The following is a 13,865-nucleotide window of genomic DNA, read 5'->3' as shown; positions in this document are numbered from 1 at the left end:
GAGAGAGATGGGAGGGGAAGGGGTTGAGCCGTCTGCCAGTTCCTCACCTAACAATAACCCCCATCCCCATCAGCCCGGCCACTGTGTGCACAAACCTGGGACACACTGTGGAGCTGGCGCTAGCCCGCCCTAGCTCGCACTAGCTCGCCCCACTTCCACTGCAGCACGGCTTGAGCAGGTTAGAGCAGGCGCGACTTTCCCTGGGGAACACTGAGTTTTCTGTGTTCACTCCCTGTCTCCCACACACATCCTCTCACCTCGTTTTCAGACTGGGGCTGGGATTTTAAACATATTAGGGTTCATATACTGGCATAAGGGTTGGATAGAAACTTTCCAAAAACTTTTCTCCTTTGGAAAACAGTTCCACTGAAATCAACACTTTCCTACAGGAAAAGGCCAGTCTGGCAAAGAGCTGAACTTCTGAAGCAGCTTTCAATAATCTGAAAAGTCTTCAGTTGAAATGTCAGTCTGAAAAAAATATTTTCATGTGAATCAAAATGGCTTGGATTTGAATCAGCACTTTTTTTTAATTTGAAAATGCAATTTTTTTTTTACTGATGTTTTTTAACAAAATTGGAATATGTTAATGTTTTGTCCCAGTTTGGCATGAAAGCAAATGTCAGGAATCTCAGCATTTCCCACAGGAGTGGGGAGACTTGGCTCCGGCTGCCCACCCACACAGTGGGTAGGTTTGCCATCCTGCCTCTCCTCCAACCCCACCTCTCCTTCCTACCTGCCCCACTGATCCCCCCCTCCTGCTTGGGCTGATGATGATGTGCAAAGCCATCAAGGTTGCTCTGTACAGCAAACGAGCAGCAGGGCCCCAGCGCGTTGGCTCGGAGGGTGCGAGAAGGAGGGCAGCTTCCCCCCACCCCTTCCTGCAGCCTATGCTGGAGCCCTAGAGCAAAGAAAGGTTTAACTGAAGCCCTAGATGGAAAGACAGAGTGGCTGCCTGGATCCTGAAAGTCACAAGTTCCTGAACATGCTGAATACTGCACATTCATCCCTGCCTCCAGCCAGCCCTAGCAGGGTGTGAAGTGTTGGTAATGATCAACTGCTCTTGCTTAGCCTTGGGGATGTATATCCCACGTCCCCATCATCACTATGCCTTGGTCTGTCAGCTGATCTCTCACTTTATTTTCATGCTCTTCTTATTGCAGAAGCGAGTTCTCTTCCTCACCAATGATTATTTCTTCACGGACATCAGTGGCACACCCTTCAGGTGAGCAAGCACTCACATGGTACCAATACAGTGTATCAGAAGTCTGCCATCAAGGGACAGCAAATTGATTCCTTTTCTTCATAAAACTGGCTGCAACTCATGAGTAGAACACTGTGAATAACTGACTTCTTTGTTCCTAAAGCCATTAAAATATTGTTTGGGGTCAACTCAAAAGGGATATTATGATTTATCTGAAGTTCAGAGTCCAAAAGCTATACCTTAGGTGAAACAACTTTCATTTCAGACAAATGAGACATCTTCAGTTTTCAGTTCCACTGAATATGTTTTATTGTTCTCGTATATTTATATGTTCTGGTGTATGGCTCTAACAAAACATTGTTATAAACTGAAAATTATAAAACATCACATAAGAAATCAAGCAGAATTTTTTTGTGTGTTTTTTTTCCTCCAGCTGAAATGGTTTGAAATTGGCACAGATTTGAGAAATGTTATTGTTGACCTGAACCTACAATGCCGGCCAAAAAGATTGTCACCAAAAATGCCTCATAGCTCTACAGACAGGTTCCTTAGCCTCTTGTGCTGAAATTGGATCTCACTTAATCCTCTTTTGATTATGTTCTTTTCTTTAATAGCTGTGGAGGGAGTTAATGTCTTTAAGGGTTGTAATTGCAGGGAACGCAGTGTCACAAGCCCTCTGTTTTCCTTCCTGCCTGCAGCCTGGGTGTTGTGCTCTCCAGGGGACACGGGGAGTACATTCTGCTGGGGAACACTTCAGTGGAAGAAGGTAGGTTAATCTGGAACTGCCACAGTGTCCTAAGGGACAAGGTAGCTACTCTGAGCCTCACTGCTTCGCTGCTTCTTCACAGCCTGTATCTGCCTGTCTGCTACCTAACCGAATACTCTATGCATTATCTGGTTTCAGGTTTGCACGACCTGCTCCAGCCAGACTTGTCTTTAGCGAATGAATGGTAAGTGGAGGAAATCCCGTCAATGACACAGGACTTTGTCATGAGATTTTGGCAAAGTTCCCAGCAATTTGGCTTGAGTTTACCGCTCTCTGTGGCCTAGAGAAAAAGCAATGTTGTTCAGGGGCTGTACCTGCAAAGACCTGATTGTCTCCAGGCAATTCAGTTCCACCTCTTCCTTTGGGAGATCCCACCAAGGCCTGGCACATCCCTCTGCTAGGAAACATCTCCTGAGACTTATCCTCAGTCTTCTGTGCTCAGACTTATTTTGTTCCTCCTCGTGTTGCTCAGAATTGTGCTACAAAACCTACAGTATGTCAAACCTGTCAGGAAATTTTGTTGCAAGCTTGGCAAGAGATTGAAATGCTTTTTTAAATCCTAGCTTATTTTTGGTTGGCATTCTTCTGAAATGAGCCTAGACCTAATTTCTAGTGAACACAGAGGTGATTTATGACCCCTGTTTCAATAGCAAGCATAATTTATGGTTTTGCTTTGTTTGGATATGAAACAGGGTGAAGCATGGCACTTTCCATTTATTGCTGTGAGGTTTGGGATTTTCATGAACCCAACATTCAGTTACACCCAGGCACATGAACCCAGCCTGTATCAAAGCCAAAATAACTACATTCAAGAAGCCCTGCAGCCCTTCACACTTCTCATTACACTGTCAAGTTTCACAGGCAGCGCATTTGAGACACAAGCAGTGACTTCTCCTTCTTCTACTCCTAACTTGGGGTGTCAGCTTACCACACTTTACATATTCATTTCTCTTAAACTTCTCTCATAAATCACTCCTTTCAGCCCCTTTATGAGTTATAATTCTCTCTTATAACCCCTTCCTCTCCGTTGTCCTGACAATGAAGCGGTCAAAATTGGAAGCAGGATTAGAAGACTGGTTTCTTTTATAATGCATTTGTAATACATTCTCCCACTTCTCCACAAACGGTGTCCTGAGGCTCCTGCAGCTGTGTCCCTTTGGGACAGCTTTTGTTGCCACTGTATCATACTGCAAGCTCATTCCTCGTCTCACATTTTGTTTCTCTGTCTCTTGGTTTATCTGCTCCCAACCCAGTTTTACTCACATTGCATGTGACCCTCTGCTTTTCAAGTCTCTCCATCACATTGTTATTGTTTATATAGACACAAGCATACATCTTAAATAACATATAATACAGATAACTGCTGGAAGGATTTGGGACTGCTACGTTGCATTGTGAGCTTATGCCAGAGAACATAATAGCAGCCCTACTAAACGCAGCAGTCAGATTAAGTGGTGTTTGGTTTATTGGTAGGGTTTCACTTACAGCCACATTGTTAGATTTTGAGTGGGCATGGCATGCAGCAGCGGCAAAATCTTTGCAGCCCAAGCTTTCTCGCTGAATTTTTGTTTGCAGTTATTATTTTCCAGGAGCATTTGCTTGATTGTGATTTCTCTTTGCCCTTGCTGGCTACTTCTCCCTCCCCACCAGGATTTACTGCATCACCGACATTGATCCGGACCACCGGAAGCTCAGCCAGCTGGAGGCTGTGATCCGTTTCCTCACCGGAGAGGAACCTGACCTGGAATGTGAGTCCCAGGCACCAAAAGGGCCCTGCTGGGGTTTTCCTGTACCCATCACAGGGGAGAGGGGGCTGTGACAAACTGATTGGTGTCAGACTGAGCTCCTGTGGCACCTGCTCACACAGGCAGGACTGAACTCAAGCCCAGCTTAATCCACATGTGGAAATGAGCTGAGGATCTACTTCCTTGTCTCTGTCAGAGGATTTGTTTTCCATTTCAAAGCTGCCACACAACTCGGCCCTATTGAAGGTCTCAGCATAGGAAATACTGAAAAGCAAAAGGGTTGAATGGAGCGTGGTGGGGGCTGCACACCATGTTTAAGATAGACTGACCAGCTGGGCTAGAGGGGGTGACGGCGGGAAGAGCCAGGAAAGCTGCTGTGACTACTCTGCTCCCCAGGGCCCCAGCCAGCATCCTCCGAGGGCTGCACAGTGCCATCTACACAGATGTGTTCTTTCAGAACAAGGATTATTTATTTTGTTTTCCAAACACAATTGGTAACTGATTTGAGGAAAAAATTGTTAGAATTATTATCTTTCCTGCTCCCCCTGCTGCTTATCCCCCACTTTGCACCAGGTCCCATTCTCCAGGCGACGTGTAGCCACACAAACAGCTGATATAGCACCACTATGGAGTGGGATCTCTGTCAGGGAGCAGAGGTGGGCAGCTGTGCATGCATCCTAATTTAGCTTTAGGATGTCCTTCAGCCCACCTCACTCTCCACCGCTTCAGCCCCCTTAGTTGTGCCAAGTACAAGCTTTGGCAGGTAATGTTCCACCTGAGAGGCACGAACCTTTGGCATGAGGATGGGAATCTCTTAAAACTGAAACCAAATGTAATCCAATAATTGCTCCTCTCTTGCACAGTGTGATCAGACCCCTTCTGGCTGTCTTTGGAGGAGGCTGAAAAGAGGAGATGTATGAGTTGAAGAGGCTAGGGAAGAGAAGGAGGAAAGTTTCAGGAGAGCTCACTATGAGAAGCATGCAGACTTGGAAGTGCTGTGGAGGAAAAATATGATTTGGACACCTCCTAGACATGTGGGGCCTGGGGAGGGAAAGATCTGCTGGTGAGCTCTGGTTTTGAGGTCTGAATGGATGGAGCAATGGATTCTGACAACCGTGACAAAGAAAGGAGAAAGAAAGTTGGAAGAACTTGGGAGAAAATATTAGGGGAGAACTTGCACTTCAACCCAGTAAGTGGAGGCAGAAACACTGAAATGGGGTGGGGGTGGCTCCATCTAGAACAGCACTGAAAGAGGCATATCTGCAAATGATAGCCACCACATTCTCACAGCACGAAATGAATGCAGGCAGGGCAATAAAGAAATAATGAAGCAGGTCAAATAAATGGGATCTTAGAGTATGCCATTTAGCATGTGGCATATTCAAACCTTCCTAAACACCTCTCAGTCCCAGTCCAGGCTGGACTAGACTGGTAGCCTAGACTGGCTTGATCATCTGTGGGGAACCGGACAGGAAAGCATTTTGTGAGATTTACAGGAAGGACAGAGGGGTAACAGAGAAGGCAATAAACAGAAGGACAGAGTAGAAGCCATGAAGAAGTCACTAGGGGCTTTGAAGAAGCTTCTTGAGTGGGATGGGGTGTCTGGTGTCCTTCTACAGGGCACCTAGAAGAAAGGTCAAAGCAAGGATTTGAGACAATGGTTGTGGACAGCCTGTTCGATCAAGGAGAAGGTCGGAGTGAAGGCCTGGTGAATAACTTCATTTGAAAGCCTCTCGCTTGCCCACACTTTCAAACCCAAACCCTTCCACTGAGTTTGCAGGGGAACTAGTCTGACGTTCTTCGCTGTAACATCTGTTCTTGTGCTCTCTGCCATCCAGTGTGGTTGGTCCTGTTCTCAGCCCTGCAAGGGGAGGCTTCTTTTTGTGCCATGTTGCTTCACTGCCCTGGGCCAGGCAGACACTCCATAATAAGGAACTCACTAAGACATCTAGGGAGGAACATGTCTTTCTCTCCTGATTCTTGTTCTCTCTTCTTCTTAGGTGATGAGGAGTTGGTCCAGGAAGTGCTGTTTGATGCAGTGGTCACTGCACCCATGGAGGCCTACTGGACAACACTAGCCCTCAATATGTCCATGTAAGTCCATGAGAAATACATATGAGTAAAACACCATTGAAGATGCACCTCCAGATGCTATGGGCTTATGCAGTGCCTGAAATAGCCACAGATCCTTGCACAGCATGTAAGAAACTTTAGAAACAGCTCAAAAAGCTGGTAGAAGTAGCTCATTAGCTTTAGAAAGAACTCAAAAAGTATCTCTCAGGAGTGGACTCCAGCAGGTTGGGCCTTGTCAGGAGAACCTTTAGTTTGGTGAGTTTGTCTGAATATTGCTGGAGGACAGCAGTGATCCAGATGTGTCACTGCAAGAGGTGCTCAGCACCAGTTCTTTGCAGCACCTAGCTCAGATGCACTGCATTTGCTTCTTTAGTTGATAAAGTTTGATAACTCAGGGCACCTGAGACCATTTCAGTTTAAAGTTATTATGAGCTATTTTCCCATCCATCAGTTATCCCTTTGAACAGCAGCAGCGTGGTTTGGCTCAACTTCCGTATGGCTGTAGCAGAAGTTCCATCCCAGGCAGCAAGGAATTTGATCCCTTTCCAGCAGTGAAGAAAAGGGATTTTGATCTTGTCACTGTTGGTGATGGCTTCAGACTGAGCATCAGGAAGGGAATGGACAGGCTGGCTTCAGTAAACAACTTTATTATTTGCAGTGAGGCCCCTTTTGCTTGTAGTATCTAGTATCATGTCACACATCTACTTTCAGCAGATAACATGCTACTTACACAGATGTGTGGCCACAGGACTCCTGTCCCTGTTTCAGTTACCAGTACCCCTACCACCAACAGAGCTTGAGCCAGCAGCAATTATGCTAAGACACCCAGTTATCAGCACACCTTTAAATGGCTATACCAACGCACACTCCTTGCTTTAAGGCCACCACACTGCAGCAGGCTTTCCACCATGTAGCTGTCCCATCTGTGCCCTTGATACCCCTAGGAAGATGCATCCAAATCAATCTACTGCTTCAGAGTCAGTCTGCTACCCTGCCCATCCTGTGTGTACCTGAGACAGCCATTCTCTCTCCGCAGTCCCTCTCCCTCACTTCAGCCTTGTGCAGGCAGCCTGGAGAGGGCTAGCAGGGGGAGAGGAGCTTATGATCTGCTTAGAAGAGAACCAAATGAGCAAATTTCAAAGGTGTGAATCTAGGCACAGGTCTAAACCTGCCAATTGTTAGCCAGTAACAACCTGTTGCCATTAGCAGGGAGGAGCCAGTGTCACTCCTGGTATAAATGGGTTATATTGCAAATGAACTTGGGACCACGTCTCCAGGCGTGGCTTCTAGTTTGGAAGACCCTCTCCCTGGGACAGGGAAATGGCTGTTCTACTTGTGTGATGGCTACTTGTGTGTTTCTGTTCCACAGGGAGACTGAGGCAGGTGTTGAGATGGCATTTCTGGGCACTCGGGCTGGACTCATGAGGAGTGCCCTATACGTGGGCTCTGAGAAAATTTCCAACAAGTAAGTCCCTAAAGTGCATTAAGGGGTTTCTCTCAACGTCTCTGAAGGGGCAGCACGAAATCACCACCAGCCTTAGAAATGTATTTGGGGAGACAGAAACAGAAAGGAAAGGAGCAACACCTTGATAGCATTGGTGCTGATTTAGAGTCAGGGTAGGGATCCTTTGTCTTCCTCTGGTCCTTTTTTCTTAAAATACTGTCCCAAAGTGCATTCATTTCAATGAAAACCTTCAATCATTCCCTGACTTCAGTCAGCTAACAATGTCCACAGTTACTACATATCCCCAGGACCATTTTACAGTGCAGAGGCTCTGCACCCCAGTGCCCCGGTGACATTCCAGCTTGGCTAGGTTTGACCTTTCTCTCTCAATTCCTCTTCTGGGTTTGTTCTGTTCTGCTTCTTACATTGCCCACATCGCAGTAGTATCCCAGTGCCTTCCAGTGAGGCATTAAGTGATGTGACTGACATCTGTCATATATGATTCATTCTCTTGTCCTCTCCTTCAAGGCAAAAGTGTGTGTTCAGCGGAGGGTTTTGACATGGAAAGGGTATAGTTTGCATTTTTGTTGTGTTTGGAGTACGCAGGCTGGTGCATGCTGCTGTAAGAAAGGACAGGTCACAGAGGCACACCAGCAGATAGAACAGAAGAGGACAGTGTCAGTGGTGGTCCTTAGCTTCTTGGCAGCTGTTTCACTGTCTCCAAGTTCCCCAAACATGAGTCATACGTTCAAGGCAGAGAGCTCTGCTGTCCCTGAAAAGTGACACTTCATGTTTTTGAGGCAGTCTGGATAAGTCAGAGTAGTCAGGGTGTGGCAACAAGGGAGAAAGCGATGTGTGCTGCAGGACGCTAATATGATGATTCCCTATCCCCCACTGCTCATCAGGAGCATAATTCAATGCTATTAAACAGCTGCAGTCACCACACTGCAGTGACAGAACCCCACACATCACACAGGAGGTGCTTCTGGAATCCCCTGAAATGAAACAACCGTATAAATGAGTAATTATTGTTATGTCAAAATACACAGCAAAACAAGAGCCTGAAAACAAAGGGGATTTGTCAGGCAAGACACAGGGACCTCCAGGGAAGCCAATGACCTGATTTTCACGAGGTTTCTCCTGAGCACCCACTGCCTGTCTTGCTATGCCCTCAGGACTCATCCTCTTTCCTTCAGGAGCACCCCTTTCCTCAAGTACTTCAGTCCATGCATCTCTAGGAGTTCAGTATTTAGCCACAGCAGCATGACCTTTGGTTTGGGGTGGGGTTTTTTTGTTTTTTTGTAGGAGACTGTCTAATTCCCTTTTCTCACCTGCTCCCCGTTCTCCTGCAGTAATTAAGGGCCTTCGACTGGCCAGCTTGGCTTCCCTCGCCCACCCGCTCACGCCTGCCGTGCCTCACCTCTCACTCCCGGCCCTGCCCCTTGCTCCTCACGGCGTAACCTGCCAGGCCTCCCGCGGGGCAGGCGGAGAAGGGGGACATCCTCCCTCCCGCCCTCCCTAGGCACCGACCCCCAGAGACCGCGGGAAGCCGCAGCAGCCACCGCCCCGCCGCCGGCAGGGCCCTGCCGGCCCGCGGCCTCCCCTCGCCCGCCCTCGGGGCCGGCTGCGGCGGCGCCGAGGGCCTCGGCCGGGGCAACAGCGGCACCTGGCGGGCGGCCGGCAGAGGCGCGGCGGCGCTGGCCCCGGCGCGGCGGGGAGCGGGGCGGGGGCGCCGCCGCCGGGCCCCGGGCGCTGAGGGAAAATGGCGGCGGTTGTGCGGCGGGCGGGGTCTGGCCGTCAGCGGCTCGGCCCGGCCCGGCGGCCGGTGGGAGCGCTGAGCCTGTCCCGGGGGTCGGTCTCTGACCCACACCCGCCGCAGGGTGCGAGGCGCAGGGTCCGGAGTCCCTGGGGCGAGGGGTGCTCTGCGAGGACCCTCCCGCTGGCGTGTTTCGGTCACCCGGGGGTCCCCGGACTCCCTCCGCCACAGGAGAAGCCCCAGGTGATGTGCCCAGCCCCGGGGTCCCACTGCATCGCCCCAAGGAGGGCTGCTGCTCCTCTGCGCCCTGTACAAAAGGCTGCCCTGGGTTTTCTCCCGGCAGGAAATTCCTGACACGGAAGGACAAGGAAAGTATCTTCACCATGGACCACTTCCCTTTGTGGTACCGCCGGGCGGCCGAGCATCCCCCTGGGAGCTTCATCTACAGCATTGTTTCAGAAGACGATTCAGGTAACCCCAGCCTGAACGCCAGAGCAGAGGAGAGAAGAGAAAGCTTTTCACATCTTGTGTCCCGTGCCACGCCAATCTCTTTATTGCCGCCTCTTCCATAGTGGGAAGTGCTGAGACCTGGCCTTTTGGCATTATGTTTGCACTGGCGTAGAGGCAGAGGGGTCATGGCCAAGGTATAGGAACTGGACGCAGCGGAAAGACAAAGCTACAAGCTGTGGGGAAGGCAGTCAGGGCTGTGTAACGTCCGGTTGCAGAGGAGATGAAGGACGCATGCAAACTCAGGGCCTAGGTAGACCGAAGGATTGAGGGGCGCAGGGGGTGGGGGAACACAAGGTACTTGCAGGGCTAGAGGACACGTGAACTGTGGGAAGGGGAGGGTAAAGGTATCAGAGAAGGAACTGGACACATAGATGTGACCAGGCCTGGGAGGGAACATCATCAGGCATGCCGGATGACAGTAACAGCCAGGACTGATGAGGGATCAGCAAGCAGTCAGTCAGGAAGTGTAAGTTTAGATGGTGTAATTTTTTCCATCACCACTTTCCACAACAGGAAAGGATGGGTTTGTTATGGAAGATGGTGGAGGAAAAGGGAGGAAGGCTTTTCCATAGCTTCCTCTTGGAGAGGGTGTCTCATTGCTGCCCTGCGTCCTTGCCATCGTGCGACTAGACTATGGCACCTCGTGCCCAGATAAGGAGCTCAAACACGAGAGGAAAGCAAGGAGTGGCTTTTCAGTGTCTCTTGCTTAGGGTGTCGGTTCCTGTGACTTTGCAGGGCCAGCCAGGACCTCCCCGAAGGCTGGAAGAGAGCAGAAGAGCCTAGAAAGAAACATTCAAAACAAAATACTCATGCGAGACTCCTACACAGAAGGCAGAAATCCCCTCTGTGCTCCTCCCTGGCCCATAGCTCTCCATCTCTGTCACAGAGCTCAGCACTTTAGCTGTTAAAGCTTTTTGTGGCGCAGTGGTGGGAGGCTGGTGGGTGGGAAAGCAAGTAGCAAAGAGGAGAAAACCGGACTGGGAGGCAAGAGATGAACCAGGATGTAAAGGGAGAGGGATGGAAAGAGAAAATACTTGAAACTTCCCATGAAAGCCCCTCTCTGCCCAGCACCCTTACATCTCACTTAAAAGGCAAATGTGGAGAGAGGGGGAGGCATGGCAGGAGGAAACCCTTTACTCCCGTGCATCCCACGGCATTTGCTCTTTGGAATAGAGCGTGGGTTAGAAAAACAGGCAGTGACACCCTGTGGGGCTTCCTAGGGCAGCCATGACCCTGGCCACAGTAGTCACTGGTGGCTAAACATTGGGGTTGTGGCTTGATGTGGCTTTCTTAGAAGTCACAGGTAGTTTTGCATGGATAAAGGCAGAGGACAAGCAGCTGCCACTGTTTTTTGTATTACATGGCTGTTGGTCAGAAGCTTCAGTCAAGTACAGGATCCCATTCACCTGGAAACCCTTACAGGCACATTGTAAGAAGTAGTACCTGGCCCTGAAGACCTTATGCAGCACAATAGACCCTGCCTGTCTCCTGTGTAATTATTAGTCTCTTTAGAGATGAGCAGCTGGGCTTAGAGAGACTGTGATCCATGAGATCACACAAGATGCCCGTGAAGAGCCAGGAAATAATACTCAGTGCTTCTGAGCCACAGTGCTTCACTGTCAGAGCAGAGTCCAGGCCCTTCCTTGACATCCAGTGAAGCAAGGGTGCCTCACCTTTTGGCCAGAACAGCCCACCCAGTTTCTTATTAAATTCTTGATGATTAGAAGCTGACGTCCCCCTTTTATGCTTTCCACATGACTCAGTACATGCCCGCCCTGTGACAAGGGGTTTTCATGGCAGATGTACTTCTCATCACATAAGAGGCAAGAGCCCAAAGACCACCGTATTGGGGAGGAACCCAGCAGGAATAACTTCAGGTCATCAGGATAATTTATCCAGGGCTCGTCATTCCAGTGTCCAAAAGTCCCAGAGAGAAGAACTGTTCTTGCAGCCAGCCCAGATCTCTCATGTGTTGGGTGTTTGTGGGTTTTTTTGGTTTCTCTTTTTTTTTCTAGGGTTGCTAAGTGTGTTTTGCTTATTTGTCCCATCCTCGGGAGAGCAAGAAACTTGGGGGTCACCATAAAGGCTCAAGGCATGTGAGCATAAGTTGGCTGGGTGTTTGTTTCACAAGGACTTTGCTATTTCTGACATCCTTGAGCAAGTTAATCTGGCTTCAGCCCAAAAAAATGAGTGAGAGACTCCAGGCTAAGCTGTGGTAGACACCTAATCGTGCTCAGGACACGCTGGGTACCAACAAGAACGATGAAGGCAGAAATGGAAAGCAGTAACAAATGCTGGAGCTCTGGGGAAGGAAAGAATCTCTGACCCATCTGTCTGAGCAAGAGATTTCCATACAGCACACAAGGAGGGAATGAGTTGCAGGCTAAATTGATCATGCTGACCTTCAAACTGTCCCCTGGCAGTTCCAAAAGAGGTGCCCCAGCTGAAGCTAATCTAATTGCTTAAAAAAAATACAGAAGTGGAATCTGCCACGTGGACAATTGCAGGCTGAAACAACTGCGCTAACAAAGAGAGGGGAGGTGGGGTTCAGTTGCTTAAACCTATCCAGCCATGCTATTTTAAATGCCCTGTGGGAGCTAAGAGATCTGCACGGGGCTGGCAGATGTGATACAGGACCTACAGGACACTTAAAGCAGCAGCTAAAGGATAATTGGGAGATCATGAGGCATAACAGAGTTTAGGCAGCAAAGTCCCAGAAGACTTTGTTTCTAAAATGGAGCACGCCCTGGAAGTGCTGCATCTGTGTCTCCAGTTGTAGTGCTGGCCTGCGTTGGGTAGCAGAGATACGCGTAAGCCTGGCCTTTGCTGTGCGAGAGTCGGTGTCAGAGTTACCTGTACTGCTTCTCCTCTGTATACAGAGTTTAGTTGGTGCATGAAGCAGAGCAGCTTTCTGGCCTAAGAGAAGCTCTACATGCCCAAAATTGAGGAGGCCAGTCCTTTATATTTTATGCTGAGGATGCTACTTTTATTACGGGACATTATCTAGCAGAAAAAAAAAAATCTACTTATAGCCCCTTAGGTTGCTTATATGTCTTGAAAGATGCAGTCCTCCAAACTCTTGGATATTTCAGGGTTGAGGCATATGTACACACTGGCCTGGATGTGAAAGCGTGTGAGCAAGCTGCTCCCTCTGCGTTTTACTCCTCTCTGGTGGTAAGCTAACCAAGCCTGCTGTATTTGTGTCTTGACAGAGGGAGGTGGCCTACCAAAAGTGGTGACAGTGAGCACAGCTGTGGCTGTGTCCGTGGATGGGAAGATGGGTGTTGCGGCAGGTAGGACACTCTGGTTTCTCTTTTTATCTTGAATGAAATGCTTGCATCTTGTATTGAGAGTGGGAGCTGAGAGCTGTTAGCTTGTCATTCAAGGGAAACGACGGGAGCTGCAATAGCTTGTGATGTTGAAAACTAGGCTAAACAGAGAATATTAGAACAGGTACTGAATGGCTGATAGGCTTTTGAAAGGGAAACTGGCTGTTTGAATGGAAGCTTCCCATCTTCAATGCTGCTGAATTTGTGGATTGAGGCTATTTCTCTGGAGCATGAGTAGGCTGAGAAGTCCATGCAGATTTTGAACTGCTTGCAGGAGACACTTGGTTTTGGAAGAACAGCACATTCATGCATCTCCATCATTATCTCAGCTGAAAAATAACTTCTGCCGGTGGAATGGGCTTGTTACTAGATTTCCAACTCAGTCATAGAGATTGCCAAACTTATCTTTGTATCTGAGCTTTAAACCCCTTTTGGCAGACCTTCACCAGACTCTGCATCTACCTTTGGAAAATTTGTAAAGCACATTATTTCCAACAGAACCCCAAAGCTTTTGAAGCTTTACCATTTTCTGCAGCAATTGCTTCAGCCTTTATGGAAGTACAGTAAACTCAGAAGTGAAACAGAGCAGCCATTTAACGAAACAAAGCAACGTGAATCAATAATGTTGGCATCATATCCAACTTAAATGCTCTGTGTAGGAGCATTGGGGTAATAGAAGATGTAGCTCAGTGGAATTTTTTTTAGACCTGGAAGCAGTGACTAAGGGAAGAGGTTGCTGGAACAGGTAATGGAGTAATTATCACCGGAAACATACCGAGGTGCAAAGCTGCTTGTGAAAGAATGGTTAGTGTTAATGGAGTCCTGTATGGTGGAAGGAATGACTGAGTAGAACAGATCCCAAACAACAACTTTGTTATAGGAGCATCCAATAGAGAGAAGGCCGTATAGCAGATACCTTCAGATTGAGAGTCAGCCATTGCTTTTGCCTAGGCTGGGTAGGATACAATGAATGGTCTTCAATACCACTAATCAGTAAAACTATGGCAGTTTGACTTCATCTGATGAAGCGTTCCTTAATTT

General features: G+C 48.5%; 1 protein-coding gene across 1 annotated transcript in view; it reads left to right on the top strand.

Moving 5' to 3' along the window:
* Positions 1–13,865, top strand: part of CACNA2D4 (calcium voltage-gated channel auxiliary subunit alpha2delta 4) — a 125,502-nt gene that overhangs the window by 49,299 nt on the left and 62,338 nt on the right. The window contains exons 19-26 of the mRNA XM_072873295.1: positions 1,161–1,222; positions 1,900–1,967; positions 2,106–2,151; positions 3,618–3,715; positions 5,713–5,806; positions 7,155–7,250; positions 9,329–9,456; positions 12,708–12,788. Coding sequence (XP_072729396.1) covers positions 1,161–1,222; positions 1,900–1,967; positions 2,106–2,151; positions 3,618–3,715; positions 5,713–5,806; positions 7,155–7,250; positions 9,329–9,456; positions 12,708–12,788 — 673 coding nt within the window. The remainder of the gene's footprint in view (positions 1–1,160; positions 1,223–1,899; positions 1,968–2,105; positions 2,152–3,617; positions 3,716–5,712; positions 5,807–7,154; positions 7,251–9,328; positions 9,457–12,707; positions 12,789–13,865) is intronic.

This window comes from Ciconia boyciana, chromosome 1 (assembly GCF_034638445.1).
Source record: "Ciconia boyciana chromosome 1, ASM3463844v1, whole genome shotgun sequence".
NCBI classification, from domain to species: domain Eukaryota; kingdom Metazoa; phylum Chordata; class Aves; order Ciconiiformes; family Ciconiidae; genus Ciconia; species Ciconia boyciana.
The sequence above is the reverse complement of the archived record's forward strand: the minus strand, read 5'-3'. Positions and strand labels throughout refer to the sequence as shown.